The 25,911-nt window shown below is 62.4% G+C and overlaps 1 protein-coding gene across 9 annotated transcripts in view; it reads left to right on the top strand.

The window, feature by feature from the left end:
• Positions 1-24,387, top strand: part of KCNQ2 (potassium voltage-gated channel subfamily Q member 2) — a 48,420-nt gene extending 24,033 nt beyond the window's left edge. Inside the window, exons 9-18 of one of the 9 annotated variants that reach the window (XM_027559129.1) lie at positions 608-637; positions 3,459-3,527; positions 4,438-4,467; positions 8,490-8,543; positions 11,865-12,088; positions 12,452-12,557; positions 12,940-13,071; positions 14,965-15,072; positions 17,618-17,741; positions 18,473-24,387. In XM_027559129.1, the coding sequence (XP_027414930.1) occupies positions 608-637; positions 3,459-3,527; positions 4,438-4,467; positions 8,490-8,543; positions 11,865-12,088; positions 12,452-12,557; positions 12,940-13,071; positions 14,965-15,072; positions 17,618-17,741; positions 18,473-19,204 (1,609 nt within the window). In that variant the 3' untranslated portion in view covers positions 19,205-24,387. Of the gene's footprint in view, positions 1-607; positions 638-3,458; positions 3,528-4,437; positions 4,468-8,489; positions 8,544-11,864; positions 12,089-12,448; positions 12,558-12,939; positions 13,072-14,964; positions 15,073-17,617; positions 17,742-18,472 lie in introns of all 9 variants that reach the window. The other 8 variants (XM_027559128.1, XM_027559131.1, XM_027559133.1 and 5 more) reach the window with 8 other exon arrangements.
• Positions 24,388-25,911: the final 1,524 nt, after the last annotated feature.

The following is a 25,911-nucleotide window of genomic DNA, read 5'->3' as shown; positions in this document are numbered from 1 at the left end:
ACAAGGTGCAGACACCCCCACGATCCCTGCGGGGGACAGAGGGTCCTGGGGAGCCCCCCTGGGGGCCACATGGACAGTGGGCACCTTTCCAGGCTCTGCCCCTGGGGTGTGTTGGTGCCAGGCCCGGGCTCAGAATGAGGTCCGAGGTGAGAAGGGTGGGGCCTGGCCAGAGTCCATGAAGGTCAGATGCCCTCCAGTGAACGCTGAACTCTGGGTCCTTTCAGCCAGAAGAGTCCCCTTACCTGCCCCTGAGTGTCCACCCAATGGAGCCCTCACCGGGGCAGAGTCCTCCTGCAGGTCCCCACCTGCCTCTCCCAGGATCTGTCACCTGGGAGACAGTGCTGCCCACTCCCCTCTCCAGCATTTGACCCACCATCACTCCCAGGGACACTCAGTCTTGGGGTGCCGGGGGCCCAAGGGCACTCGCTCTTACCCCAGGCCCTGTGTTCCCAGTCCTCAAGGCAGGACCGACCCTCGTGCTAATTTTCTTTGTTCTGTTGTTTCCCCCACTTTCCTCGACTATTTTTTTCATTTCCTTTTTCTTCTCCCGTTCTTTTACAATCTTCTGTTCCTTTCCCTTTGTGTGTGTGTGAAAAACACTTGAAAGCTCGCAAACTCAAACCTACGGGGCCTCCAGGTAGGACTGCATGGGCGGAAAGCGTGTAGTGTGATTCTGTTCTGTTGGGGACTGTCCCGGGGCCCCCTGAGCCAGCCCTGCCCAGCCTGTGGCCCCTACTTGGAGCCACATGCCCCCTCCTCGCTCCCCTGGTCCCCTCTCCTGACTGCCCCCCACCCCCAAGCTGCTTTCTTGTGCTGGAACTGTCTGTCCAGGTGTTTTCTGTCCCTTGTTCTGCTTCCTGCCTGTCTCAGTGGCTGGGGTCCTGCCCCTGCGCCTCCACCCTGCCCCCGGGGCCCCACTTATGCCCAGTGCAGAGGTAGTGGAGACGGAGTATTGGCTGTCCCAGTTTGGGGCACTCCCAGTTAGCCCCCAGTCCTGGCAGACTGCTCTGGGCTTGGGGTCTCTCTCTCTCTCTGCATCCACTCCCCCAGCCCCAAGTCTTCCCACTGCAGTGAGAGTGAGACTCAAGGCCGTGGACAGAGGGTTCTGTGGCCCATCCATGTAGCCCCACTGACCATGTCTGCACCAGACAGCTCACTTCCTGGGGTCCCCTGTCTAGACCAGGGTGCCAAGCTGCTCCAGGAAGGGTCCCCTGTGCCCTTTGTAGGCCCTGCCTTTCCCCTCAGAGTGGTGGCACCGTACTCCGCCCTGCAGAGCAGGGATCTCTCATCCTCCCTTGGTGCCCTCTGTGGGAACCTGTCAGAATTAATCCTCTGCTCCCAGAAGGGAAGAGGGGGCCAGGCAGGGCCAGGGTCCGCAGGCAGGAGGGCCTGACCCCTCCCCCAGAGGCGGGGTGGTGAGGGACCAGTATCCTTCCTGGCTGCTGACCCGGGTTCCTGGGGCTCCAGGTGGGGGGACCCTGCTTCAGACCCTGACAGGCTCCTCCCAGACCAGCAGCCCCTTGGTTCACCTACTCCAGCAGCACCACACCCACCGATGTCCGGGGAGACACCCCTGCCCAGCCCCGGGCCTGGGGGCTGGTGGTGTCCTCCGCAGCCAGCTGACCCCTAGACTAACACCGCTCGCTCCTGTGTGTCCCACCCCTGTCGCCCGCTGCACTCTCGTCCCCCACGACTGGACTGTGTGTGCGTGGCCCTCGAGTGTGTGGTGCCTGCACGTCCTTGCCCGTCTGTGTTCTGTCCCCTGCCGCTCTGTGTCCAAGGCATGGCGTCCTAACTGCGTGTCCCTGCCCTTGACCCACGTGTGGGGGCTGACTGGGTCCAGCTGCCCGGGGTCTCTGCTCCAGGCCATGGTGGGTGCTCAAGGCAGTGAGGAGACCAGCTCTGCCCCAGTGTCCATCCTGGGGCTCTCCTGTACCCATGGCTTGAGCCGACTGAACTGCCCAGGCCTCTTGCTTGGTCTGGACCTAAGAGGACAGGGGACAGCCTTGGAGAGGAGTGGGGAGGGGGAAGAGGAGGGCGAGCGTTCCCAGGATCCAGGCCTGGCGGGGCTGGGGCTGCAGAGGGAACAGAGAGGGGGGCCACATCTGCTCCCCTGGGATGGCAATGACCAGGGCAGGGCTGGGGGACGGGCGTTCCTTTGGGTGCTAGGGGCACGGCTGGGCAGGGAGGAGTTGGGAGAGACCAGAGCAAAGTTGGAGACTGAGTGGCAGGGGCAGGTCAGGGCTGCGGGTGCAAGGGGTCAGAGATCTTCCTGTTTTGGAGACAGTGGGGAGTCCGAGCAGGAGGACTAGAGCGGGTCAGAGGAGGATGGGCATCCGGGGAGCAGGGACATGGGGCACGTGGAAGGGTTGGGAGTGGGTCGGGGCTGGAGCCAGGGTGTGTGGGGAATGGTGGTACTGTAGGACAGAGTGAGAATGCCCAGGAGAGGCTTGGATACAGTTGCCTGGGAGGGTCAGGGGTCCCCAGGGTCAAGAAGGCTCAGAACAGGGTTTGGGGGCCTGGGACTCAGTGGGGATGTCACAGACAGTGGGGGGTCACAGAGCAGGTGGGCTTATCAGAGCCAGTGGGGGTGTCAGAGCAGGTGGAGGCTGAGTCAGGAAGGAGAGACCAGTGCCTGGAAGCTGACAGGGTGACTGATGGACGAGATGGAAGCTGAGGGTTGAAAGTGTCCAGGAACCAGGTGGGGAGTGGGGAATGGGGTGCGGGGGGAGGGACAAAAGTGTCCCCAGACAGTATGGGGACCCAAGTCTCTGGGTGAGGCTCCTGCAGCTGGAGGTGGGGGTGTGGGCTTCCCCAGGAGCCTCCCAGGTGTACAGACCACTTCCTGGCATCCCAGAGGGACTTGATTCACCTCTGGCTTCCTTGCTGGTGGCCACAGCGCTGAATGCTGGATTGGCAGGCAGGCCAGCATGTGGCTGTCCTCGTGGGTGGGACTCCATCTGGGAGCCGCCCAGTGGGCTCTGCCCAGCACAGTCCTTTCCTGGGACCTCCGCCCTACTCAGCTTTGGCAGAGAGTGGCTCAGTGAGAGAGGGGTCTGGGAGTCCTAGGATGTTGGGGACTGCATTTTCAACTGTGCTGCAAATCCAGGGGGTGTTCAGTGGTTGGGAAGGGGGAGGGCGCCCTCCCATTTTCTGGTGCCCTGCTGGACCTGCTCCACGTGGGTGTCCCATCTAGGGATGGCCTGGGTACCATCCACTCCCAGGGCCGAGGTGCCCAGGGAAAGTGAACCCAGAGGAATACAGAAAGTGCCTGGGCCGCAGAGGTGGAGGCATGGGCTCCCCGGGGGTCTGCTGCCGCCATGGACTCCTCCTGTTTCTGCCTGTGACAGGTCATGGCCTGTGTCCCCATGTGAGATGTGGACTCTGGTGAGAGTTGGCATGGGGTTCCCTGGGGCTCTGGTGGGTTGGGGGCTCACTCACCTGTCCTCTTGCTGCAGACTGATCCCACCCCTCAACCAGCTGGAGCTGCTGCGGAACCTCAAGAGCAAGTCCGGACTTACCTTCAGGTGGGCGGGAGCATCCACCGGCTCCAATCCCCCATGGCTCCGTAAGGGCCAGTAGGGGTGCCCAAGCTGGACTAAGGCCCCTGATGGCTCAGGATGTTCACATCCTGTTGCCTCAGGCCCTGGTGCTGCTGGCGGTTTTCCCCTGTTGCTGACCAGTCTTGGCTCCTATCCTGAGGGCGGCTGGTTTGGGGGTGGGCATGGGGTGGCGGTGGTGCTCCATATGGGGCGGGGAGGCTGGTGCTCTGGCCACAGGTCAGAGGAAGAGTCCACCCTGGAGCATCGGGTGGAGACACATGGGTAGCACCTGCTGGTTCCTTCACGACTACAAAACCTGCGACTCCCGGAGCACTTGACACAGACGGGCTTGCCGAGGACACGGACTGGCCAGTGGGAGAGGAGGGGAGGATGCCTGCTGGGCCCAGCGCCCAGGGCTGTTTGAAGAGCTCTCAGCAGTGGGGCATCTGGAGAGGGTTGGATGGTGCCCCCCTGCAAAGATTCATCTGTGTCCTGGGACCTGTGAACATGACCTTATCTGGAAGAGTCCTCGTGGATATGGTTAAGTGAAGGACCTTAGCTGTCCTGAGTATCGACTGTGGAATTCGACAGCTCCAGAGCTTTCTTCACACTGCCTCTTTCAAAGTTTGTTAATATTGGTGATGCTGATTAAAACAAGTGTCCATAAACATGGGGTGTTAGCACCCTCAGTCTCAAAACTTGTGACCCCTTCCAGATTCACTGTCCCTCCGGGATCTGCCTCCTTGGACCCCCCGGGGAGCTCCTGGGGGTATGTGGGCTGTTTCTGCACCCCTCACACACAGCCCTGGCCCATGGGAGCATTGTGCATCAGCTGGGCCCTGTGTGGGGTCCAACCGCTGGGCCAGCTTCTGATATCCTGTGCTTCTGTTTGCAGGAAGGAGCCCCAGCCGGAGCCGTCTCCCAGGTCAGTGCCCGCCTGCCTTCTGCCGCCTCCGCTCTTCTCTGCGTGTCCCGTGGAGCTCGCGCTGCTGCGGGGCCTGTGCATGCTCCCCAATGCCACTGCGCAAGGACCCCTGCCCGGTGGCGATGTGGGCACCTGGGTCTATGCCTCCTTCCAGGCCCCCGAGCTGAGGGACAACTCCTGTCTGCCCGCCTGTGACTGCAGCCCCTTGGGTGGGAGGTGGGGGGCTTCCAGGGGAGCGGTCCCACTGGCTCCAGGCACAGGGTCTGGGCTGCTCTGAGTCAAGGGTGGCCCAGGTGGACACTCCCACGGGGTGTCCCAAACACTGCGGATCAGGGTCAGGCAGTGCGGGGGGTGCTGTTCTGAGGGGAGGTCTTCACACCACCCCTGCAGGTCTTGATTTGTGGAGGTTTCTGGAGGATGGAGGAGTGGGAGAGGGTTCCCTTTGGGCAGGGTCTCCTGCCCCGCCTCACACCCCCTCGGCACTACCCGTGTCTGTCTAGGCCCCTGCAGTTCTGTTTGGTTCAGGTGAATTTGAGACCGGGACCCCAGATGGGGACTCCCGGGGGTGATCTCTGCTGGGGTTAGGGTGATAGCCCCTGCTGTTTTCCTAGTTTTGAAAGAAAGCCAGATCAATTCACCACTTTCGAGTCTGGTGACCTCCAACCTGCCCATGTACTGCTGTGTATCTCTGAGCTCAGGGGTTCCCGGGTGCCGTGTCCACACCTGCACGGGGAGTCCTATCCCCCAGGCCATGGGCCAAAGATGCTGCCTGCTTGTTCCTGCCCTGTGGACTGAAGGCTGCTCAGCTGTGAAGGCATTGGGCTGAGCCCTGCTTCAGCATCCATCGGAGAGGGGCATGTACCCCACCCCTGAGTTCCCAAAGCGGGTTGGCCACTGGAGCTGACCTGGAAACATCAGCAGTGCTTTGCCTCCAGCCAGCCCAAAGAGCAGCAGAGATGACCCTTTAGATCCCAGACCAGAGTGGCTTTATCCTAGGCAGTGACCTCTGTTCTCATGGGCACAAACCAAGGGGCCCAGCACGGGGCTGTGGTCAGGTGGGCAGGGAGGGGGAGCAGCAAGCCTGGTGTCTGGGGAGCCCCGAGGCTGCTCCACTTTGTTGGTTCCCGTTGGTGCTGCCATCAGCCCCTCCTGTGAGCCCCCAGGACCCTGAGGCCGAGGAGGTGGGCACGGCTGCCCTCAGCTCTGCCCAATGGGCACTCTCTGGCCCTTGGCGCGGCCCCTCCGGCCTGTCGCGGCTCCCTGTGCTCGCCGCCTGCGCGCCTCTCCCCTCCAGACAACTTTCGTCTCAGCCTCTCTCTCTCTCTCTCCTCTTTTGCCCTCCCTTCCCCCAATCTGGAAAATCTTGCCTGCCCCCCCCAAGTGCCTTTAATCATGTCACTGCCCTTCTCGGGCCCCTTTCACGTCCGCTCTGTCTTTGGGGATGAGGTGGCTGACCCTGAAGCAGGACTCCAGGTGAGGATTCACGGGAGCCCCCGGCTCTCCGGCACGTTCTGTGGCTCCCCCCTCGACCCCGCTTTTTGCTCCTCCCTCCCTCCCCGTGTGTCCGTGTGTCCCTGCCTGTGACCAGCAGCTTCCCCTGGGGGCCCCAGGCTGAGGCCCTGGGACAGAGGGCCGGCCTATCCTGGGTGCACACCTTTCAGCCAGGGCATCTCTGTGCCCCGACTGGAGCAGCCAGGAGCCCCTGTGCAGCACCCGGTGCACAGTAGGTCTGCAGGAAAGGGTCCCGCCCTGGACACCTGTGGGTGGGCTGTTCCTGGGCTGCCCGGCAAGGGGACCCTAAGCAGGTGGATGGGGTGGGTGCGGGGGCCCTCCACTGCCGGGAGACCCCTTGGTCCTAGCTCAAGGTGGGGACATGCACTGTGGCTGTGTGGGCGTCAGACCAAGGCGTGGGGCTGGCGGGGGTGGGCAGACGGGGGTCTCGGGCTGTGCTGCTCCGGGTGTGGCTCTGACCTGCCCTTTGATCCACCCCATTTCTGACTGCCTACTCCTGTGCCTGGGGAACCCCCTGCGCCCCAGCTGCTTTGCTCCCGTCCGTGTGGCCCCCTCTTCATCGTGGGGGGCCATGTGCAGTGTTTGGGTGCGTGTCTGTCCAGTCTGGTGTTGGTGACTGTTTGTGGGCACCTCTTCCACCCTCTTGAGCCCAGGCCCCCCCGGGCTGAATGTGGGCAGGAAACCCCAGGGCCAGCCTAGAGCCCAGAGGCGATGGGCTGGAGTCAGGGCTCCTCACTGCCCACCCGAAGCAAAGGAGCAGTGTTCAGAGGGGTGGCTGGGCCACCACCAGTCCCCCTCCCCCTGCTCTTGTCCTGCTCTCAGACTTCCTTGTTTCATGCAGGAGCCTCTGGCCACGTGAGGCTGTTTAAATTTTCATTAAAACTAAAGAAACCGCTGCAGTTGGAGAGCCACTCCCCAAGCTCCTGTGCGTGGAAGCCAGGCTTGAGGTGTCATGTAGGAAATGGTGGGTGGGCAGTGCGGGGCTGCTCATCTGTTCAAGGCTGAGGTCCTTCAAAAGAGCCAGGGGCAGACATCCCACCCTACCTCATGCTCTTTCCTGGGGGAGGAGCCCCCAGGCGGGGCAAGGCAGGGCTCTTTGTGCAGGCCTGGGGACCCCTGCAAGGATCTGGCAAGGTCCCAGTCTTTAGGGTCTTCATCTGTCTGGCAGGCCCTGGTGGAACTGTGGCTGCCTCAGGGGTGTGCCTGGGCAGAGCACGTTTGCCCTAAAGTTGAGTTCTGTGGGCTGCTGGGCCGGGGTGGGAGTGGTCTGAGTCCTGGGAAGATGTGCCCCTCTGCCCCGGGGGCCCTCTAGTTAGTTTTTTCCTACAACCTGAACTGGGGAAGGTCCCACCAGGGAAGCGCACATGCTTGCAGGGTCCTCCACGGAGGACGAGGCCGGTGAAGCCGAGGGAAAGCTCTTTGAGGAGCCTTGACCCTGGCTTGCTGGTGTTAATGTGGGGACATCCTTGCTGGGACAGTGGCAGGTGCCACCCGTGTTTAAGTGAATGTGAGTCAACACTGTTGGCTGCGTCCGGGTTTCCAGGCACAGCAGTTTGAGAGCCACTGTCTCAGAAGCAACAACTTCGAAGGTGGAGGCAGAGAGCAAGACCCCAGGGAAGTGAAGGGTTTCTTGACGTTCTTGCTGGTTCTTTTCATTTTTGCTTAAAAGTTTTGTGGCTCAGACAGTAAAGAGTCCGTCTGCAAAGCAGGAGACCCGGGTTCGATCTCTGGGTAGGGAAAATCCCCTGGAGAAGGGAATGGCTATCCACTCCAGTATTTTTGCCTGGAGAACCCCATGGACAGAGAAGTCTGGCGGGCGATGGTCCATGGGGTCACAGAGAGTTGGACATGACTGATCAATTAACACACTTGCAGGTTCTTATGCACAGCTCGCTCTGGCCTTTGTGGAGGGTCTTGGGCAGGCTGACCACCGGCAGCCTTTCCTGAACAGCTAGCCGCAGGTCAGGATAGCCTTCACCCAGGGTCTGGCCTTGGCCGGTCCTTTCGTGTGCAGGTGCCCCAAGCCTCCTCCTCCTTGGCTCCCCTCCGGGTAGAGGTGGCCACTGCATTCTGGGTAAATGGGGGCCACTTCTGATCAGGCCGCTGTCTGGGTTGGTTTGTGAAGCCAAACTCGCACGTTTTTCCTCTGAAAACGTGAGCTTTCTGAAATCCTGTCCCTGTAGAACCAGCAAAGCCTTAGCCAGCCCATGTATTATTTTTTTGTTGGCATGAATATAGCAAAAAATAATACATCTTTTGAAAGAGATGGCCCCAAATAGATGCTGGAAGGAAAAGGTATTTTTGGAGAGAAAAAAAAAGTTTTTTTCTCTCCAAAAATAGGGACTATTTTCTTTTCCAGGCTGACGGAGGACTTTGTGCGCGACCTCCTCACTCGCACTTCTCTCTCCCATGCGAACTCTGTGGCGGGTGTACCCCACGCCCGCGCGCCCGGCCGGGGTCCCTCCGGTCGCCAGCGCCCGCAGGACTAACTGTCCTCTCCTCATTTCCAGTAAAGGCAGACGGTGCGCAGAGTCCCTGTGTGGATGCTGCCCAGGACACGCTAGGTACCGCGGACACGCCGCTCGGACGACCATTGCTGCACGGCTCTTGTCCCCTCCCGCTCCAAACACTCTGCTTATTAGAGGTTCTAGATGCGCCAGGGAAAGGCTGGCGCCCGTCCGGCCCCCTAGGCCCCGATTCTGATTGGCAGCTCACCTCCCAGCCCTTCGTGGAGCCACTGCTTGCCTCTGACCCCAGGTGCCCTCCTGGGCGACAGGGCCACGGCGCTAACGCCCTTCCTTCGCCCCAAGCCAAACGATGCCCCAACGATGCTGTGCTCCAAGCAGGAGAGGGGCCGGCCAGGGGGTCTGAACCCGCAAAGCGCGCCTTCCGGGGTCTGATTGCTCTCCTGCGAGACTTCCGCATGGCTGGGCCATCTAGCACCTCTACTACGCAAGGGAGGGCGCTGCCCTCCACCCGCTGCCCGCCTGCGGGAGGCGGCTCTGTCCTGTGTGTGCCGGGCTCCCTGTGGTCCTGGCACACCAAATGCACCAGAAAGCCCGAGGTCCGCGGCTCCCTCCTCCCACGTACAGGCCTGGTTTAGGGCAGACTGGAAACGGGACGGTGGAAGGGCCGACCTTTGCCCAGTGGGCTCCCTGACTGCCGGGACGTTTCCTCTCTCTGTGCCCTGTCTGCTCTCGGGGATGTGGAAGTGTCTGTCCTCCTGCTTGCTCTGGGCCCCCTGCTGCCCGCCCCACCCTGCCCCGTGCGGCCCGCAGGTGCTGGCAGCTGCACTCACCAGTCATCGTGTGCATGTGGTCCGAGCTGGCCCCGGAAGCAGGGATGTTGAGCGGTGGGCGTGGGGAGGGGCCGGGCAGCAGGTTGGGGTTCCAGGGCGGCATGCCTGCACACCTGCATCCATGCATGCTCCGAATCCTGCTCCCCCGGAGAGGGGCTCGGAGGGTAGACCCCCCCGCACCTGCCGTGCTGCCTGTGTGTTCTGAAGTAGGCCTGCGGGGGTGGGGGGCTCTTGCAGCCCTTGGAGGGGAGATTTGGGGTCCCAGCAGAAGCTGTCCTGCTTGCCCAGAGCTTGTGTCCAGGGGGCTGGCCTTTCAGGTCGGGGGCTGTGGTCAGGCTGCCTGGGAACCGGAAGGGCCAGAGGTGTCCATGGCCGGTCCAGGGGCCCAGGCCGTGCTCGGCCCCGCTATGTGTGTTTCACAACTCTCCCCTCATCTTCCTCACCTTCCCTGGGCATCCAAGGTCCAGCCGTGGGCCAGACGGTTCTCTCGGTGGATGCTGGCCCTCTCCCTCCAAGCTGGGCCCTGGCCGCACAGACTAGGGTATAGCGGCACTCAGCCGGGGCGCCCCCTCGCTTATCCTTGTTGATGGCTTGCTTCTCTTTTGGGGAGTTTGCCCTGGATGGGGGATGGGGGTGGTGGCAGGCAGGAGAGGAGAGGCTGGGCCTTGCTTTCTCCCCTAGACCTTCCTGAGCTTGCTCCCTGGCCCCGTGTAAATGCCCTTCACTCGGAGGGTGGGCTAGCCTCCCTCTCCTTCCTTGGGGGCAGGCGTCCAGAGCCCCACCCTGCGTTTGCTTCCATCCTTGGCTTGTGAGGTGAGGGAGAGCCTCTCTTGACTCCTGCAGGACTGTCGGCACTCGAGCACCTGGAGTTGACGAAGGATCAGGGTGGCTGGGGGGCTGCGTGCCTGTGACTCTGAGTTGTGATAACTGAGAAAGTCCAGACCACCACCCATGGTCCCCCAGCAGGGCGCTTCTCTGAGGTCTGAGCAGTCTGAGAGTCAGGGATGGGACGGCGGGGCCAGGGCGAGGCCAGGGAAGGCTCCTTCCTGTGGCTCTGTCCTCGCAGTCAGCTGCGTGGGGTCAAGTTCCAGGGACCCCTGGTATGTACAGGACAGCAAGTCCAGCTGGGGGTCCCCATCAAGGGCTTGGCGGGGCCCTTGCTTCTTGGTTCTCCTGGACCACCTGGTGGTCTCCTTTGGGAATGACGAAGATTATCTGCACACTGGCCCCCATGCCTTGGCTCCGGGGGTCCCTCGGCCCCCCACCCCTGTCTTGGCCTCATGCCGGGCACAGCAGTTACAGGCTTGGGGCTAGTGTCCTGAGCAAGCAAATGCCCTGGCTCCTGTGCTCAAGGGGACCCTGGGCACCCAGAGTCTCTGGGGGAACCTCCCCTCCGAGTGGGCTCCGTGCCTCAGGCCTGAGAACTAGCACAGAGGGTCTCAGCTGGCTGGGGGCAAGGTGGGGGCACCAGCTTGGACTGCAGTGTCTGGGCTGGGTGGACCAGGCCATGGGCCTTCTCTTGTCCATGGCCCATCATCTCTGCGCCGTCTGACGCTGTGTCAGCTGTGGGTCCCCCTTGGGTCAGTGGAGGTGGCTGACCTGGGGCATCTGTGATGGGGCTGGCACTGTTTGAGGGATCAGCTGTGGTGGTCGCTTCCCAGGGGCAGCAGAGGCTCTGCCAGGGGCCCGTGTGGGCTGGCCCCAGGCCCTGGGACCCAGGGCAGTGCAGAGGCCACTCCAGGAGGTCCGGTGGCCCCTCAGTGTGGTGGCATGAATGGGTTCACAGTTCACAGGGACTTCGCTCTCCTCCAGGCAGATGGTGGTCTGTGGGAGGAAGTGAGTGGCCGCCTGGCCCTGGGCCTGACCTGTAAATACCACAACTGCTTTTGTCTCCTGCCTGAGGCCTGGAGGATGTTAGAACCGACAAACTCGGGGTGTCAGATCCATCTCCGTGGTTACCAAGAGATGAGGGCAGGGAGCCCATTATGGGGCTGCAGCTGGATGGCCATGGTTGCCCCCTCCCTGCGGCCTCTGGCCAGGGCTCGGCTGGCACCCCAAGTGTTCTCCAGAGCGTGAATGTTCTATTCCTGGATGGGTCCTGTTTGGGGGAGCCTGTGCCGCCCTGGGTAGAAGGGGTGGGCAGACCCTTGCCCTCCGTGCTGCTTCCCCTCCCCCTCCCCTATAACTCTTCCTCCAGGCAGCTCCCCAGGGTTGGGCAGAGGGGCCCAGGGGTCAGCTGCAGACCTCACCCTCCTGACCTGGGGCCACCCTCAGGAGGTGCCCAGGACGTTTGGAGAAGGAGGCCTGGCCGGACAGTGTGGCAAGAGCTCAGGCACCTTTGGGTGGTAACTGAAAGTGATTTCAGAGTCCACTGACCGGTCCCCGGCCAGGCTGAGCACCCAGTGGGCCCCGGGAGTCTGTGGTAGGGCTGACCCGTCTCCACTCACCCGGGCAACCCTCCTTCCCCATCCCCATGGCCTCGGCGCCCCATCCACCCACCAGCAGCCAGTGGGCTGGAGTGTTCTTTGCAGGGTGACCTCTCTTGCTGTCTTTCTGTGTGTCTGTCTGTTGGTTCTTGCGGGAGCAGTCAGAAGGTCAGTTTGAAAGACCGTGTCTTCTCCAGCCCCCGCGGCGTGGCTGCCAAGGGCAAGGGGTCCCCTCAGGCCCAGACCGTCCGCCGGTCACCCAGCGCCGACCAGAGCCTGGAGGACAGTCCAAGCAAGGTGCCCAAGAGCTGGAGCTTCGGGGAACGTGGCCGCGCCCGGCAGGCATTCCGGGCCAGGGGTGCTGCTTCGAGGCAGAACTCAGAAGGTGGGTTGGGCAGCCCCGGGGGTGGAGGCCTGCTGTCCTGAGGCTCTGGGAGGTGGGGCTGCACGGGCTTGTCCTGCATCACAAGCTCCATGCTCACCCACGGTACTGGTGACGGCACAGCCCTGCTCTTAGGGCAGACATTCCCCAGGTCCTGTGTGTGGACATACCACGTTTTGCCCATCCGTCCATGCACAGTGATGCCCTCTTATACTCTCATGGTGGCCGCTCCCCGAAAAGCACAGTAGAGGGAAGCAGGCTGAGAAGGCAGGAGTGGGGACTGGAGCGCTGCAGGGCCAGAGCACCAGGCCCCGCAGCGCCGGGTGCTGCCCGGCCCCTCACGGGCTGTGTCCTTCCACCCAGAAGCAAGTCTCCCAGGGGAGGACATCGTGGACGATAATAAGAGCTGCAACTGCGAGTTTGTGACAGAGGATCTGACCCCAGGCCTCAAAGTCAGCATCCGGGCCGTGTGGTGAGGACCTGGCTGCCTCTCACGGAGCCATCTGTGCACATGGGGCCTGGGGAGCGGGTGTGAAGACACGGCTCCAGGGGGATGCCTTGCGGCCGACACCCCTTCAGCCCGGGCCCTGCCGCTCACAAGGCACCTGCTGTCATGGCCATCGCCTGCACCCGGGTGCCAGGTGCCATGGACAGCAGGAGCTGTGCTGCACGGGGGTTCCTGACTGGACAAGGGTCCTCGGCACAGCTAGGCCCAAAGGTGGAGGGAGTACGGGGCGTGGGTGTCCCAGATAATAGGGCTAGAGATTCTGGGAGGGCCACAGCTAGGTGATCGTTGGGGGCTGCCTTTGGTGGTCTCTGCCCAGGGCTCACAGCCCCTCCTCTGACCCCTCCAGTGTCATGCGGTTCCTGGTGTCCAAGCGGAAGTTCAAGGAGAGCCTGCGGCCCTACGATGTGATGGACGTGATTGAGCAGTACTCAGCCGGCCACCTAGACATGCTGTCCCGCATCAAAAACCTGCAGTCCAGGCAAGAGGGCCCACCCTGCCCTGGGGTGCGGAGCCGGGTCCTCTGGGCCAAACCCGGGTGCTGTTCGGGGACCGGTGCAGTGCGGGCTGCCCGTTCCCGGCAGAGGTGTGGTGGCAGATGCGGCTGCAGACACAGTGGCTGGCCCTGCTTGCTGCCACGTCTGGGCCCTTCCTCTCTGGCCCCACGTCAGCCCCATGTGGGCTTTCTGCCGTGTCCTCATGTGGTCTGTTTTTGAATCTTTCTGTTGTCTCTCTCTTCTCTCTGCCCTTGCCATGATGGGCAAACGTGTATGTATGTATGTGTGCACATGCACGTGTGTGAATGCACACGTGTACTCACGTGTGTGCAGACCTTAGGCACACGTGTGCACACGTGTGTATGTGTAAAGTGCATGCATGTGCATGTGTGCACACGAGTGCAACACATGTTTGGCAGAAGTGTGTGGGTGTACGCATGTATCTGTGTGTGTCGTGTGTCCTTGCATGTATGTGTGCCCACGTGAGCTGGGGAGCTTAGTTCTGTTGAGAGGTGAAGGGGCAGGTTTCTGTGGGCCTGATGGGCAGCAGTTAGGCCATGTGGCACCTCTTCCTCCAGAATGGGAGGGCAGGTTCTCCCTCCCCTCATGCAGAGGGATTCCTATGGCCAGAGTAGGCGATGGGGCTGGAGAGGTGCCTGGTGTGGCCGGGGCAGTGCACACGTGGGAACTGCCGTCTCTGGCTTGTTCACTCCAGGAGTCAGTCGTACATGCATGTACACAGACACAGTGAGGACCCAGGACACACATGCACACAGAACTATGTCTACTCCGACATGCACATCCGTGTTGGCACATGTATACACAAATAACTGTTTCCTAAGCCGCATGTCCACACACATGTCCCATAGGCCAGCACACACACATGCACACTGAGTACACATGTGCTCAGAAGCACGCACTGTCTACACAAACGAGCACACGTGTCTGTGGTGCCCGTGATGCCATGGCTGGCGTGGGTCTATCCTGGCGTGGGCCTCACCCTCCGCTGGCCAGGCCCCTCCCCTGAGGCTGCTGCCAGTTCTCTGGCCCTGAAGCCTGGGCCCTGGCCATGGAGGGGTCTGGATGGTCGCAGCAGCACTGGGGGTCAGCCCAGCCTCTGGCCCCATGGCAGGTGGTGTCCGCCCGGTTCTGCTTGAGATTCCAGGGGAGGGGTCCATCTAGGCCTCCAGCTCTCCCTTAGGGTGGGGCCAGGGGTTGACCCCTTCCTGTCCACAGGCTTGGGCCAGGAGGTCAGCCGCTCAGTGTCCTCCTCGAGCATTGAGTAGACCTGTGTGTTTGTGCGAACGTCTGTGCCCATGCAGTTGTGTACGTGTGAGAGTGCATGTGTACACAGGTGTGTGGACATGTGCCAGTGCATGTAAACATGCAGGTATGTGCAGTGTGTGAGCGTGTACGTGTGTTCACATGTGTGCAAGTGTGAGCGAGAGGCCGCCCCAGGTCCCAGTGGCTGGCCCACCTCTACCCGTCACAGCAGCTGTTTTGTTCACCAGGCTCTTCTGTCCTAGATGGTCTCCTCTCCCTCCCTTTCCGTCTGGAAAACAGATGAGACAGACCCACCCCGCAGGAGCTGGATGTCTGTCGCTCACTGGCAGGGCCTTCATGTCCTTCCTGGGACCCTTGGCACTTTGCTGCCAGCTGCCTTGTGTCCTGTGCATGTGGACACTGGCCTGGGCAGAAAGGGCCACGAGCTTGTGGACCCGCCCGGTGCCGAGGTCCTGGAGCTCAGAGTCCTTGCGCTCCAGGGTCGGGGCGGCCTTCAGCAGGTCGTTCCTTTTGTCTCTGCAAGTTCCTGCTGCCCCCCACATGTTGCTTCACGATGCATTTTCCCGGTGTCTCTTTTCTTGTTTACTCGCCAGGATAGATATGATTGTGGGCCCCCCACCCCCTTCAACTCCCCGGCACAAGAAGTACCCCAGCAAAGGACCCACGGCCCCTCCGAGAGAGTCACCCCAGTACTCACCTAGGTCAGGACACGCCCCGCCTGTCTGTGTGGAATGCCAGTCCCCTTCGCTCCAGCCACATGACGGCAGCACCCTCTCTGCTCGACAGGATATGGAGTTGTTCCTGTCCTTGACAAAGCGACGTCCTCTGAGGCCCCGGGAGGCTGGGTCAGGGGCCCTTGAGCTGCTCCTCTTGGCATGGTCCTGGGGAGGCCGTGTGACACCTGTGTGACTGCTGTGGGGCACTCCCCGGGCACAAGTAGATGGCAGCCCCCCAGGGACCAGATGCATTCAGACGTGAGGGCCTGCCTTGCGGGGGCTCTGCCCGAGCACCAATGCAGGCTCCCAGCACCACTGCCGGTGGGTCACTCTGTGCCGCTTATGGACCAAGCCAGTCCTCTGGCCTCTAGACTCTGGTGAAGAGTGACTAGGAAAGGCCCCAACCTGAGTGGGGCGCCCAGGGGTTCCCCAGAACCCTGGGCTTTGTGTCCAGTTGTCACCACAGTCAGGGTTCCTGTAGGAGGTGGTCCTGGTCAAAGAGGAGTGGAGTACGAGGGCAGTTAGGTGTTAGGCAGCAGGAGCAGGGTCATTGGTGGTGAATTCAGACATGGGAGCCTTCCTGTTCCCCTGGACGGTTGAAATGATGGCTGTGATGCCCCTAGTAGGTCTGTGAGAGCAGCACCCAGGGCAGGGATATGGGGTGCTGGCAGAGAGGACCAGGGGTGTCCTGAAGGCCAGCAAGGATGCTGGCCGCTGGGCCAATGGAGCGAGTGGGGTGTCTGACTCCTGTGTGCTGGGGTTTCTCTGCATAAGGCCGGGGGTCAGTGTACTCAGCATCCCAGCCTGGCAGCTCTCCTATAAGAAAGGAGTTTCGGGGGGAGAAGGCCTGACCCAGGGCAGCCCAGACAGTGTTTGTCGCATACCCTGTCCTTCCTGTGTCCCGCAAAGAGGACATGGAGGACAGCCCCAAGGAAGCTGTGCCCCGAGGCAGCAGCCCGCCCTTCCGGCATCGCTGCAGGGCACAGAGGCTGAGAAGGCCCTGCCAGCCCTAGGAGCCCCCAGGCCTCCCGGACCACTGCAGCCAGAGGACATGCAGACTCCCACAGAGAAGGGGCCGAAGGGCCGACTGGGCACGAAGGGTTAAGCCCAGCTCCTCACCAGAGGCCCAGGGGAGGGGGTGGTACAGGGAGCACCCACCAGCAGCAGCTCCAGGCCGACCCTGGGCTGAGGCTTCCAGGGCAGCAGCCAGGTGGACAGCCCGTCATGTGGCAGGGGTGAAGGCGCTGAGCGCCCGTGCCTGGACTGTGTGGACACTTGAACACCAGACAGCCCTCCTCCCGCTCTGTCCCCACAGTGTCTGCTTGGAGTCTGAGGGCCCTTCGTCCCCCCCAACCGCCACCCCCCTCCCCCCGCATGATCAAGCATGATGCCCACTGGAGCATGAGGAGGCTGCCCCATGGCTGATGCAAGCCTGACCCCTCCTGCTTCCTGCGACAGACAGGACAGATCCCCGAGTCCTGACAGGCGATCAGGGCAGCTGTGGGTGAGGAAGGCAGCTGGGGAAGGGGCAGTGGCTTCAAGTGGCACTTCTGGGGGGGCTGGCGGCCCTCCTCACTCTGGAGCCTGGAAGGAGGCTTTGCCCATGAGGCTCGTGTGGCCTGTGCCCGGGTCACTGTCCTGCCAGCCGCAACCTGGCCCCAGTGTCTTTGCCCAGTGTCCATGTGGCTGCACCCCTCCGGCTCGGGCACCCACGCTGCTGCTCTCAAGGTGCCTTCTGAGCTCCTCTGGGGCCGTTCCTGCTCACATGGTGGTCAAGCAGACGCCCCTCTAGGAAGGAGGCCTCCCTCCCATCTTGTTGGCTTTTCTGACTGCTGCCCTTGTTTGAGGCCACCTCAGCTGTGTTCCGCATCCCCCACTCGTGTGCACATAAGGGCACACTCACGTTCACACAAGTGCGCGCACATACATGGAAGCACGCACACGCATGCATAGTAAGCACACACGTGTACACGCACGAGCACACAGGGACCCCTTCTGGTTGGCAGTGGCTCTGTCTGTCCCTTCTGGTTGTGTGTTGGCGGTTTTTGGTGTTAGTCTGTGTCCCTTCCCGCGTCTGGCGCATGGAGCGTAGCCCTCACGCCCCCCACCCCGCCCCCTACCGCGCTTTTGTGGTTCCCTTTGCCCACCTTTAGCTCCGCCCCCTCCAGACCCCCGGGTGGACGGGGCCTCAGTGGCACTTATCCAGGAGCAGAGCTGGGGTGGGGGCGGGGCTCAGGGTGGGGAAGGTTGGGGGAGCTGGGAGTGCATGGCCCTGGCTTCCTTCTCTGCTCCTCGCTGATGTGCCAGCCTCGCTGGGATGGGACGGTCAAGGGACAGGTCCCGAGGGTGGCAGAGAGCAGGACGGGGACCTGGCGCCAGGCGTCTGTCTGTCCTGGTTCCTCGCTGCCCTCAGTAGTCTCTGGCTCAGTCGGAGCCTGAAACTGGGGGCTGCGGCCTGGCCCAGGAGGAGACGCCTTGGGCCCCGGCGCTCTCACCCGACCTCACGCCCGGGGTGGGTCTCTTCCGGCAGAGTGGACCAGATCGTGGGGCGTGGCCCAACGATGGCGGACAAAGACCGAGGCAAGGGCCCGGCGGAGGCGGAGCTGCCCGAGGACCCCAGCATGATGGGGAGGCTGGGGAAGGTGGAGAAGCAGGTGGGAGAGGCTGGGGGTCCGTGGTGTCAGCGCGGCTGCTGCGGGAGGGTGCGCCAGCTTTGTGGGTAGCTGAGGGCTGTGGTGTCTGGACCCTGGGTACCCTGTGAGCACTCCCAGGCCTGGGGCACTTCCCTTCTTCTGGCCAGCGCCTATAGACCCCAGGCCAAGCACTGGCTTGCTGGCTCTCTTCTCGCCTGGGGGGCGCTGCTGCAGGGCCTTCGTGGTGGTTCTCCACCCCACTTGGCTGACCTTGTCTGACTTTCCTCTACTCTCTTGGGAGCAAGTCCTCTGGAACCACACACAAGACCCTTTGCTGAGGGTCTGCTTCTGGGAGCCCAGGAGAGGAACGGGTGATTCCTTCCCTGTGGAGTTTGCTTTATGGGTGAACCCACAGAGTGGCCCATAGAAGCAAGAGTGTCCATGCTCTGAAGCCCTGAGGCCACATACCCTGATGGGGGCAGTCAGAGGCTGAGCTGCTGGGGGAGGGGGTGTCCTGCCTTCTATTGCCTCTGCAATTCTGTAGGTGACATTCTGTGTCCCCCCACCTCTGGGGAGTGTCTAGGGTCCCCACCTGTCCAGGGAGCGTTGCTGCCCTCCCCAACTCCAAAGAGCATCCCGACCCCGCCATGAGAAGCATCCAGCCCTTCCCACCTCCAGGGACTGTCCTCCCCACCCCACCCCCCACCCCAGCATGGGAACCATCTAGCATGGCTCACTAGTCCCTCCCACAGGTCCTGTCCATGGAGAAGAAGCTGGATTTCCTGGTGAACATCTACATGCAGCGCATGGGTGTCCCCCCGACGGAAACCGAGGCCTACTTTGGGGCCAAGGAGCCGGAGCCAGCGCCACCGTACCACAGCCCCGAGGACAGCCGGGACCACGGTGGCCGGAGCGGCTGCATCATCAAGCTCGTCCGCTCCACCAGCTCCGTGGGCCAGAAGAACTTCGCGGCACCCCCACCTGCGCCCCCCGCCCAGTGCCCACCGTCCACCTCGTGGCAGCAGCAGTGTTACCCCCGCCCAGGCCACGGCACCTCACCCGTGGGGGACCACAGCTCGCTGGTGCGCATCCCGCCGCCACCTGCCCATGAGCGGTCCCTGTCCGCTTACAGCGGGGGCCACCGGGCCAGCACGGAGTTCCTGAGGCCGGAGGATGCCCCGGCCTGCAGGCCCCACGAGGGCGCGCTGAGGGACAGTGACACATCCATCTCCATTCCATCAGTGGACCACGAGGAGCTGGAGCGCTCCTTCAGTGGGTTCAGCATCTCCCAGTCCAAGGAGAACCTGGATGCCCTCAATAGCTGCTACGCGGCGGTCGCTCCATGCGCCAAAGTCAGGCCCTACATCGCGGAGGGCGAGTCGGACACGGACTCGGACCTCTGCACCCCGTGCGGGCCCCCGCCGCGCTCTGCCACGGGCGAGGGCCCCTTCGGTGATATGGGCTGGGCTGGGCCCCGGAAATGAGGCCACCCGCTAGCCTCCCCCTGACTCCTGGCCTCCTGGTCTCGAGGCAGATGCTCCGGGGCCCTTTTCTTAGAGCAGGGCAGTAGGGGTGCCTGTGCAGGGCGGTGGGCAGGCGTGGCCCTCAGTCTCTCGCACTGAAGGTTGGCAGAAATTCTTTTCCAGCAAGGGGCAGCCCGGCTGGCCGTGCCCACTCGGGAGACTCTGCAGACCGTTGGCCCGAGCATGACAGAGGCCAGGGTCAAGGCTGAGGATAGGCCCCCGGTGGCCAGGTGGAGGCTTCGTTGGGGGCAGGGTGGCAGCGAGGGGTAGATCTGCCTTGTGAGGATCAGCAGCTTTGAGGCCCAGGGCGTGTGGCTTGTCTCTGCCCCCGTTCCTGTCCTGCCCCATCATCCTGGGTACCACCCACAGCTGCTGGTCAGTGTCGCCTTCTTCCCCTGGTTCTGAGCGCCCTGTGACAGGAGCCAGCCCCACGTTCAGGACCCTGGCCTGAAGGGGGCGTGGGGGCGAGGCTCGGGACCCCCTCCAGAACAGAGTGGCCTCAGAGCTCCTGAACTTGACTCTTGTGGAGAGGGGCCGGCTCCATAGGCTCCTAGAGGGGATCCTTGGGGTCTCCCTTCCAGACCTGAAAGCTGGGGGGTGTCCCCTGTGTCCTCTCCCCTCTCCCCTGGCTGGACGCTGGTCACCATGCTGTGGCCAGCACTGTGATATGGACCTGCCTGCGGGGAGGGGTGCTGAGTGGCTAGGGTGCCCCCTGGCTGGGCTCAAGCTCTGGGGTCCTGATTGGACTGGCTATGGTGAGTCGATTTGCTCGCTGTCCTCCAGGGACCCTGCCTCACCTGTCTCCCGACAGGACCGCGGCTGGATGATGCTGCAGCCTTTCAGTAGAGTCCTGCCCCACACTGTCCAGAGATGAAGGAGCTGCCTTGTAGGTGGTCTCTCCTGTCCCTCCTAGGCTGACCATCCCCCCCACTCTCCTCACTGACCAGCCCTTGACTGTGACCTCTGGGTATCTTGGGATCAGAGATGTCTGTTCCCACCCTGGGCCCTGGGAAACAGTGGTGCCCATCCTTCTCATCTTGGGCCTGAGGGGCAGTCGCTTTGAGCCAGGAGTCCAACCCCAGGAGGCAGAGTGGACCCTGTCCTGGGCCCCCAGCTATCAGTGTGCAGGGGCATCTGGCATTTGGGGTGACAGGACAGCAAGCCTGGGCACCTAGTGCCCTCTGAGGCAGTGACCTTCCTGTGCACCAGGGCTGGGTCTGCGAAGCCTACCAAGTAGTGACTTCCCCTGAAATATCAGGTCCAGGGAGAGCCTGAGCTGTCTCAGGATGCTTCCGTTCATCCTGGTCAGTGAGAGATTGTGCTTGCTCTCTGGGAAGGATTTGAAAGCAGTGTCTGAGGGTCGAATGCCCCTGGCTGTTAGGGTCCTGGCCCTCTGAGATCCCTGGGGAGCAGTGTCTACTGCAGCCTTTGTGCGTGCCCTCCCCCCCCCGCCACCACTTCACCAGGACCCGCAGGTCCCAGCCATGTGCACCTGTCTGCTGGCCCAGTGCAGGAGGACCCGAGCTTGGAGTCAGAACCAAGGTCTGTGTTCAGGGCCGAGGCACGAGGATGCCTCCCCCCAGTCTCCAGGGAGGGCTTGGCTGTGGAATCTTTCATGTGGACTGGGGCAGGGGGTGGTGCCTCACTGGCCCCCTCCACCCAGCGTGTCTGCTCTGTGCCCCCTTCGTGTTCTCCTCCTCAGACCTTCAGTGGTGAGCAAAGCCCCTCTTTAGTGTTGGCTGTGTGAAGAGACCCCAGCAAGTGGCAGCTCCTCTGGGTGAGGGCGGAGGCCCCCTTTGCCCCCCATCTTGGGTGAGAGAGGCACCAGTTGGAGGCCCCCGACAGGGCACGAGCAGGGCAGCCCCTGGACCAAGTGCATCCACAGCCGCTCCAGCCTCCAGTTGTTGCTGTCTGGCTCTGGGAGGGTTCGATTCAGGTTGCCAGCAGCAGGGACCCACCCACGTCAGATCTTGGCCTGCGTGGGCCCCCAGCCTGGTAGGAGGGGCCTTTGGCCCCTGGAGAGGGGTGCATGTCCCGTCACAGGCATGCCCTGTGCTGTGGGTCCCTGGTGACCAGAGGGGCTGGCTTGGTCCGCAGAGCTGCTAAGCCAGATGCTGGCGCCAAGGCCACTGCTGGGAGGGCCTCCAAGGTTGCAGCAAGAGGGGTTGAGGCCTGACTCTCCACGTGCTGTGCTCAGCAAGGATTCTGTGACGCGTCCTCCATGAAATCCTGCCCCCCATCTTTGCTTGGAGGACCGTTTCGGGGTGATGGGGTAGAGGCTCCTCAGGAGCCCGAGCAACATGTGTTCCTCTGTGTCCATCTGCTGCTGCAGGAGCCCCACCTTCGGGAGGTGTGGCAGGAGAGTGCTTGGCATTCCGGGCAAGTCGTTGCACTTTCTGGGTGACCCGTGGCTGCGGGCCCACCCTGCCCCACCGCCTGTGTGGTAGGTGCTTCCCAAGAGAAGCATCTCAGTTACTTGATCATGCGGCTCCCCCAGCTCTGCACAAGCCTGTGCTCACACTCATGCCTGCAGACATACAGCACATACACACTCATGCATACACACCCACAGGTACACACACAGCACCTGCACACAGAGTCACATGCATTCTCACCCAGACACCAGAGTGCACACACTCACCCATGTATGCACAATCGTACACACCCATGTGCACACACGCTTACCCACCCATATACAGACGCCTTGTCTGACTCGCTGTGTCTCTACCTGCTTCAATCCATAGGAATCAGCGAGTTTGGGAGTTGCAGACAGTCCTGGGACATTGACCCTGGGTGGGGTTCCTGCTCTTGGCCTCTGGGCAGCACCTCAGGGGGATCCCCAGAGCCCATGCAGGTTCCCACCTACCCTCTTCCTCCTCCTCAGCTGCCCCGGAGGCTGTCCAGATGCCAAGATGGCCTAGGCTGGGCCAGGGAGGCCTTGGTGTCTGTGGGCATCCAGCTGCAATGTGGGGGCTCTGGTGGCTCCCTCCGCCCTCCTGAGCCATGTGGCCCAGCCTCAGGACCCTCTCCCTTCTCTGCCCCACACCTCCCTCTTCTGTGACAGCATGAGCCATGGCCACCGTGGAGGATGAAGGAGCCCCGCCAGGGGGCAGGGGACTCCCTCTGGGGCCTCCCTGCCGGGCCCCTCCCCCCGGGGGGCACCACCCTCCTTTGGGGGGATTTGCCAGGGAGTCCACCCCATGAGAAGAGCCAGTCATTGCCCTCTAATTAACACTCAGCTGGAGCGGCCACCAGACAGCAGCTCCCCCCAGCTTTCACACGTTGTTTTAACTTCTCCCTTCCCGAGGCTGGGGCACCCGGGTGGTCACGGGCCTAAGATGTCAGCACGGGATGGGGGGAAGTGTCCTCTTTTCTGCTACACCGTCTACCTGCTGTTTGTGGACAGAACGTGGCCCTGGGACATTGCTGATGCTTCTGAAGCCCCGGAGCGGGGGGGCTGCAGACAGGCCTTCGTAAGATGACTGGTGTTAATTTCCATGCTCCCCCGACGTTAAGACCATGCCAGGTGCTGGTGGAGGCATTGGCCCGGATTTCCTGCTGCAAAGTCAACATTGGTTCCACACCTAAGTCCCCAGAATAAATGGCTGTGAAGAGGGCTGGTTTGGCAGGGAGGCCCCACCTGGAGGGTTCAGGGCACCCTGCCACCAGCGGGGTGGGGAGTTATGAGCAGCAGGGTGGCTTCATGACTCCCAGTACACATGGCTCCAAATTAGACACTTCCTCGTGTGGCACTGCCCTGCATGGTCTTCACTGCCCTGGGCAGTGATGTGGACAGTCCTGCCCTCTGTGACCCCTGAGCAGAACTCCAGGCTGCCTGCGTGTATGGATGGATGTTAGGCCCCGTAGGGCCGGGCTACTTGCTTTTAGTGCCCAGGGGAGCCACAGGCCATCCCAGGCCAGCTGCTTCTTGTGTTCCTGCCCCCAGGGGCTCCACTTGGGCCTTTACCAAGTGCTAAGTGGGAGAGACGATCGGGGAGTTTCCTGAAGGATGTGATGTGCTAGGATCAGGGGCTTACACCTACCCTCTGTCCAAGGGGCCTAGAAAGCCGGCTGCCCAGGGCGGGACACTGTAGCCCCTGGAGCTGCACAGGTGGGGCACACAGCTTGCTGGCTTCTGTTGACTTGTGAGGATGGGGGCAGATGCGGAGAGCATTCTGGGGGGAGAAGAGTGTAGGAAGGAGGTAGGGAGCATGAAAAAGATGCTTGTGGGAGGAGAGACCCCTCTGTCTTGAGGAGGAGTTGGGTGGCTCTTATCTTGGACACTTGCATGGGTCCCCTTGCCTGATGGAGTTGTGGCTGGATGGCCTTGTCTGGAGAGACCCTCAGTATAGGCAGATTAGGCACCGGGAGAGGCAGGGACCCTCCTGGGGGGCAGCCCTCGGTCCTGGGGTTTCTGGGCAGGTGTGTGGACTTTGCTGAACGCTGCACGTCCAGCTCTGACAGTTTCATAAAGTTGTTGCCTTAATGCACGTTGACGAAAATTCACCGTGGTCACCCCCTGCCCCTTTGGCTTCTGCCAGGCACCAACCTGCGACCCCGCCACCTCCTCCATCCAGGGTCTGCGGGCCCAGGTCTGCAGCAAGTACAGGGGGTAGGGGGCCTCACGGCATGGCTCCTGCGGGGCTCTGCCTGCCTGCCCACCTGGGGACCCTGCTCCCATCCCACGCCGTCCGAAGGCGGCCCGGCCCCCCGGCCCCATCTGCGCTGTTGTCTTGGCTGTCTTTGCACTTTTGTTCATGTTCATGCTCCAAAGAATATGTCATGATGCCTTCAGTGCTGACGAGCGCCGCCGCGCCCGCGCCCCTGCAGCACAGCCGGGCCTCTGCTCCTGGACCTGTCACGCCCGCGACAGGTGACCTGCGTGCCGTCCGATTTCCAGGGACAGACGCCCAGGGAAAGAATCTAGTTTTCTACGGACCAGCTGAGACTCACTGACTGCACTCACTATCAGGCTGACGCGTGTGTCCCCCGGAGGGCCCAGCGCAGGCTGCCCGGGGACGGCCGGGGTGGGATCTGGTGACAGGGACACACGTGGGAGGTTCTGGGAAGCTGTAGCGCCACGGGGAGGAGTCGGATGCCCAGTGGACCTGTGCACTTAGTAAAACACAGTGATTCAACCTGGACAGTGTGTGGCCTCTTTCCTCGGGGCTCAGGGCTTTTGGCCTATGACAGGGCTTAGGTGGGGTTGCACCCTCCAAGGTCAGGGCACCGAGTCCTCAGTGTCCTGTCACTGGTGTCACAATGGAGGACAGGCTGGTGGCTCACACAATAGACATGCTCATGACCCAAGGCCTGGGATCTGAGTCCACCGAGCTCCCCACCTGGCCTTCTCTCCGTCACTGGGAGCGGCAGGAGTCCTGGGACCGGGCCCTCAGGAGATGCTGGGTGAGCGCCTTTTCTCAGGTGCGTGCTCTGCATGTGAGTGGAGACCCAGAACTTGCTGTTGGCTCCCTGCCTGGACTCTGATGTCCCCTAGGCCCTCTTGCCAGGCGTGGCACCTGCTCTGTCGCTGCCCCCATACCTCCTCTCTGTGAGAGGAATGGGCTGCAGGTGGGTCTGAGATGTGGCGGCGAGCTAAGCCTGTGTTTTCAACTATACTGCCCACTGCCCTCTGGAATTTTCCACTCTGCTGGACCCTCCTGGGGATCAGCTGAGTAGGAAGAGCAGCTCAGCAGGACAATGGCCTGAGAGGCAGTGACCAGGCCTGGACTGCTGCCTCCACAGCCTGTTCCCGGGTGACCTGGCTGCAGCAGGGGCTTAGGGAGGCACCTGGCAGGCCCAGGCCACCCACCAGAGGCCTTTGTGCTGTGAGACTTCCAGAAAGTTCTGGCTGGGGTAGCCTTGGGTTTGGGGGAGAACTGGGCTCTAGGTGCAGCTGGGCTCCTGCCTGCAGGCGCAGGGTCCCCTTCTGTTCTCACCTGTGTCCACCCAGATCACCCACCTGGGTCCTGCTGTGTCCCTGCCCGTCTGCTCGAGCCGGAGGAGAGGGCTCCAGAGACGAGGGGTCATAGCAGACCCCTGGGGGCCCTGCTCTCCCTCCTGGGGTGCTGCTCCAAGGGCGCCGTGGGTACCTGCTGTCCACCGGCTCACCCCCTGCCTGCCCGCCACAGGGCCGCTTGGGCACCTACTGGTCCATCGGCCCCTCCCTCATCCTGAAATCTTGCTCCCCCGCAATTCTGCCCCTTCCACCCACCTGGACAAGCCCTCTGGGGGTAGGAAGATGATGTCCCCCCCGTCCCATGGTGCATTTCCAGACGGCTTATGAGTCCCCCCACGAGCTCACTTGCCCCCTTGATCACATGCCCCTGCCTGTGACTCGTGCTCCACCAGGGTTCCTAGCACACGCGGCGCCTCTTATTGCCTGAAGGTGAAGCAGGCAGGGGACCCAGCATGTGAGTGCTGGCCTTGGAGGGTCAGAGGAGATTGTGGTGACGGAGTGACAGGACATGTGGTGGACAGATGCCATGCGCAGGCATGGGCTGTAGGGAGGCTGGTGGGGAATGCCAGCCTCTAGGTGTGTCCAGCCTCTGCCCAACCTTAAGCCCTTCCAGGATGGATGCCCCCTCTCGCCCTTCCTGGGCCCCAGGGCCTCTGCATCCTGGTGCCACTAGGTGGCAGCACTCACCTGGAGGAGAGCTGCCCGGAGC

The sequence above is a fragment of the Bos indicus x Bos taurus genome, chromosome 13 (assembly GCF_003369695.1).
Source record: "Bos indicus x Bos taurus breed Angus x Brahman F1 hybrid chromosome 13, Bos_hybrid_MaternalHap_v2.0, whole genome shotgun sequence".
Lineage (NCBI taxonomy): Eukaryota > Metazoa > Chordata > Mammalia > Artiodactyla > Bovidae > Bos > Bos indicus x Bos taurus.
Note: the sequence above shows the minus strand (reverse complement) of the source record. Positions and strands in the feature narration are given on the sequence as shown.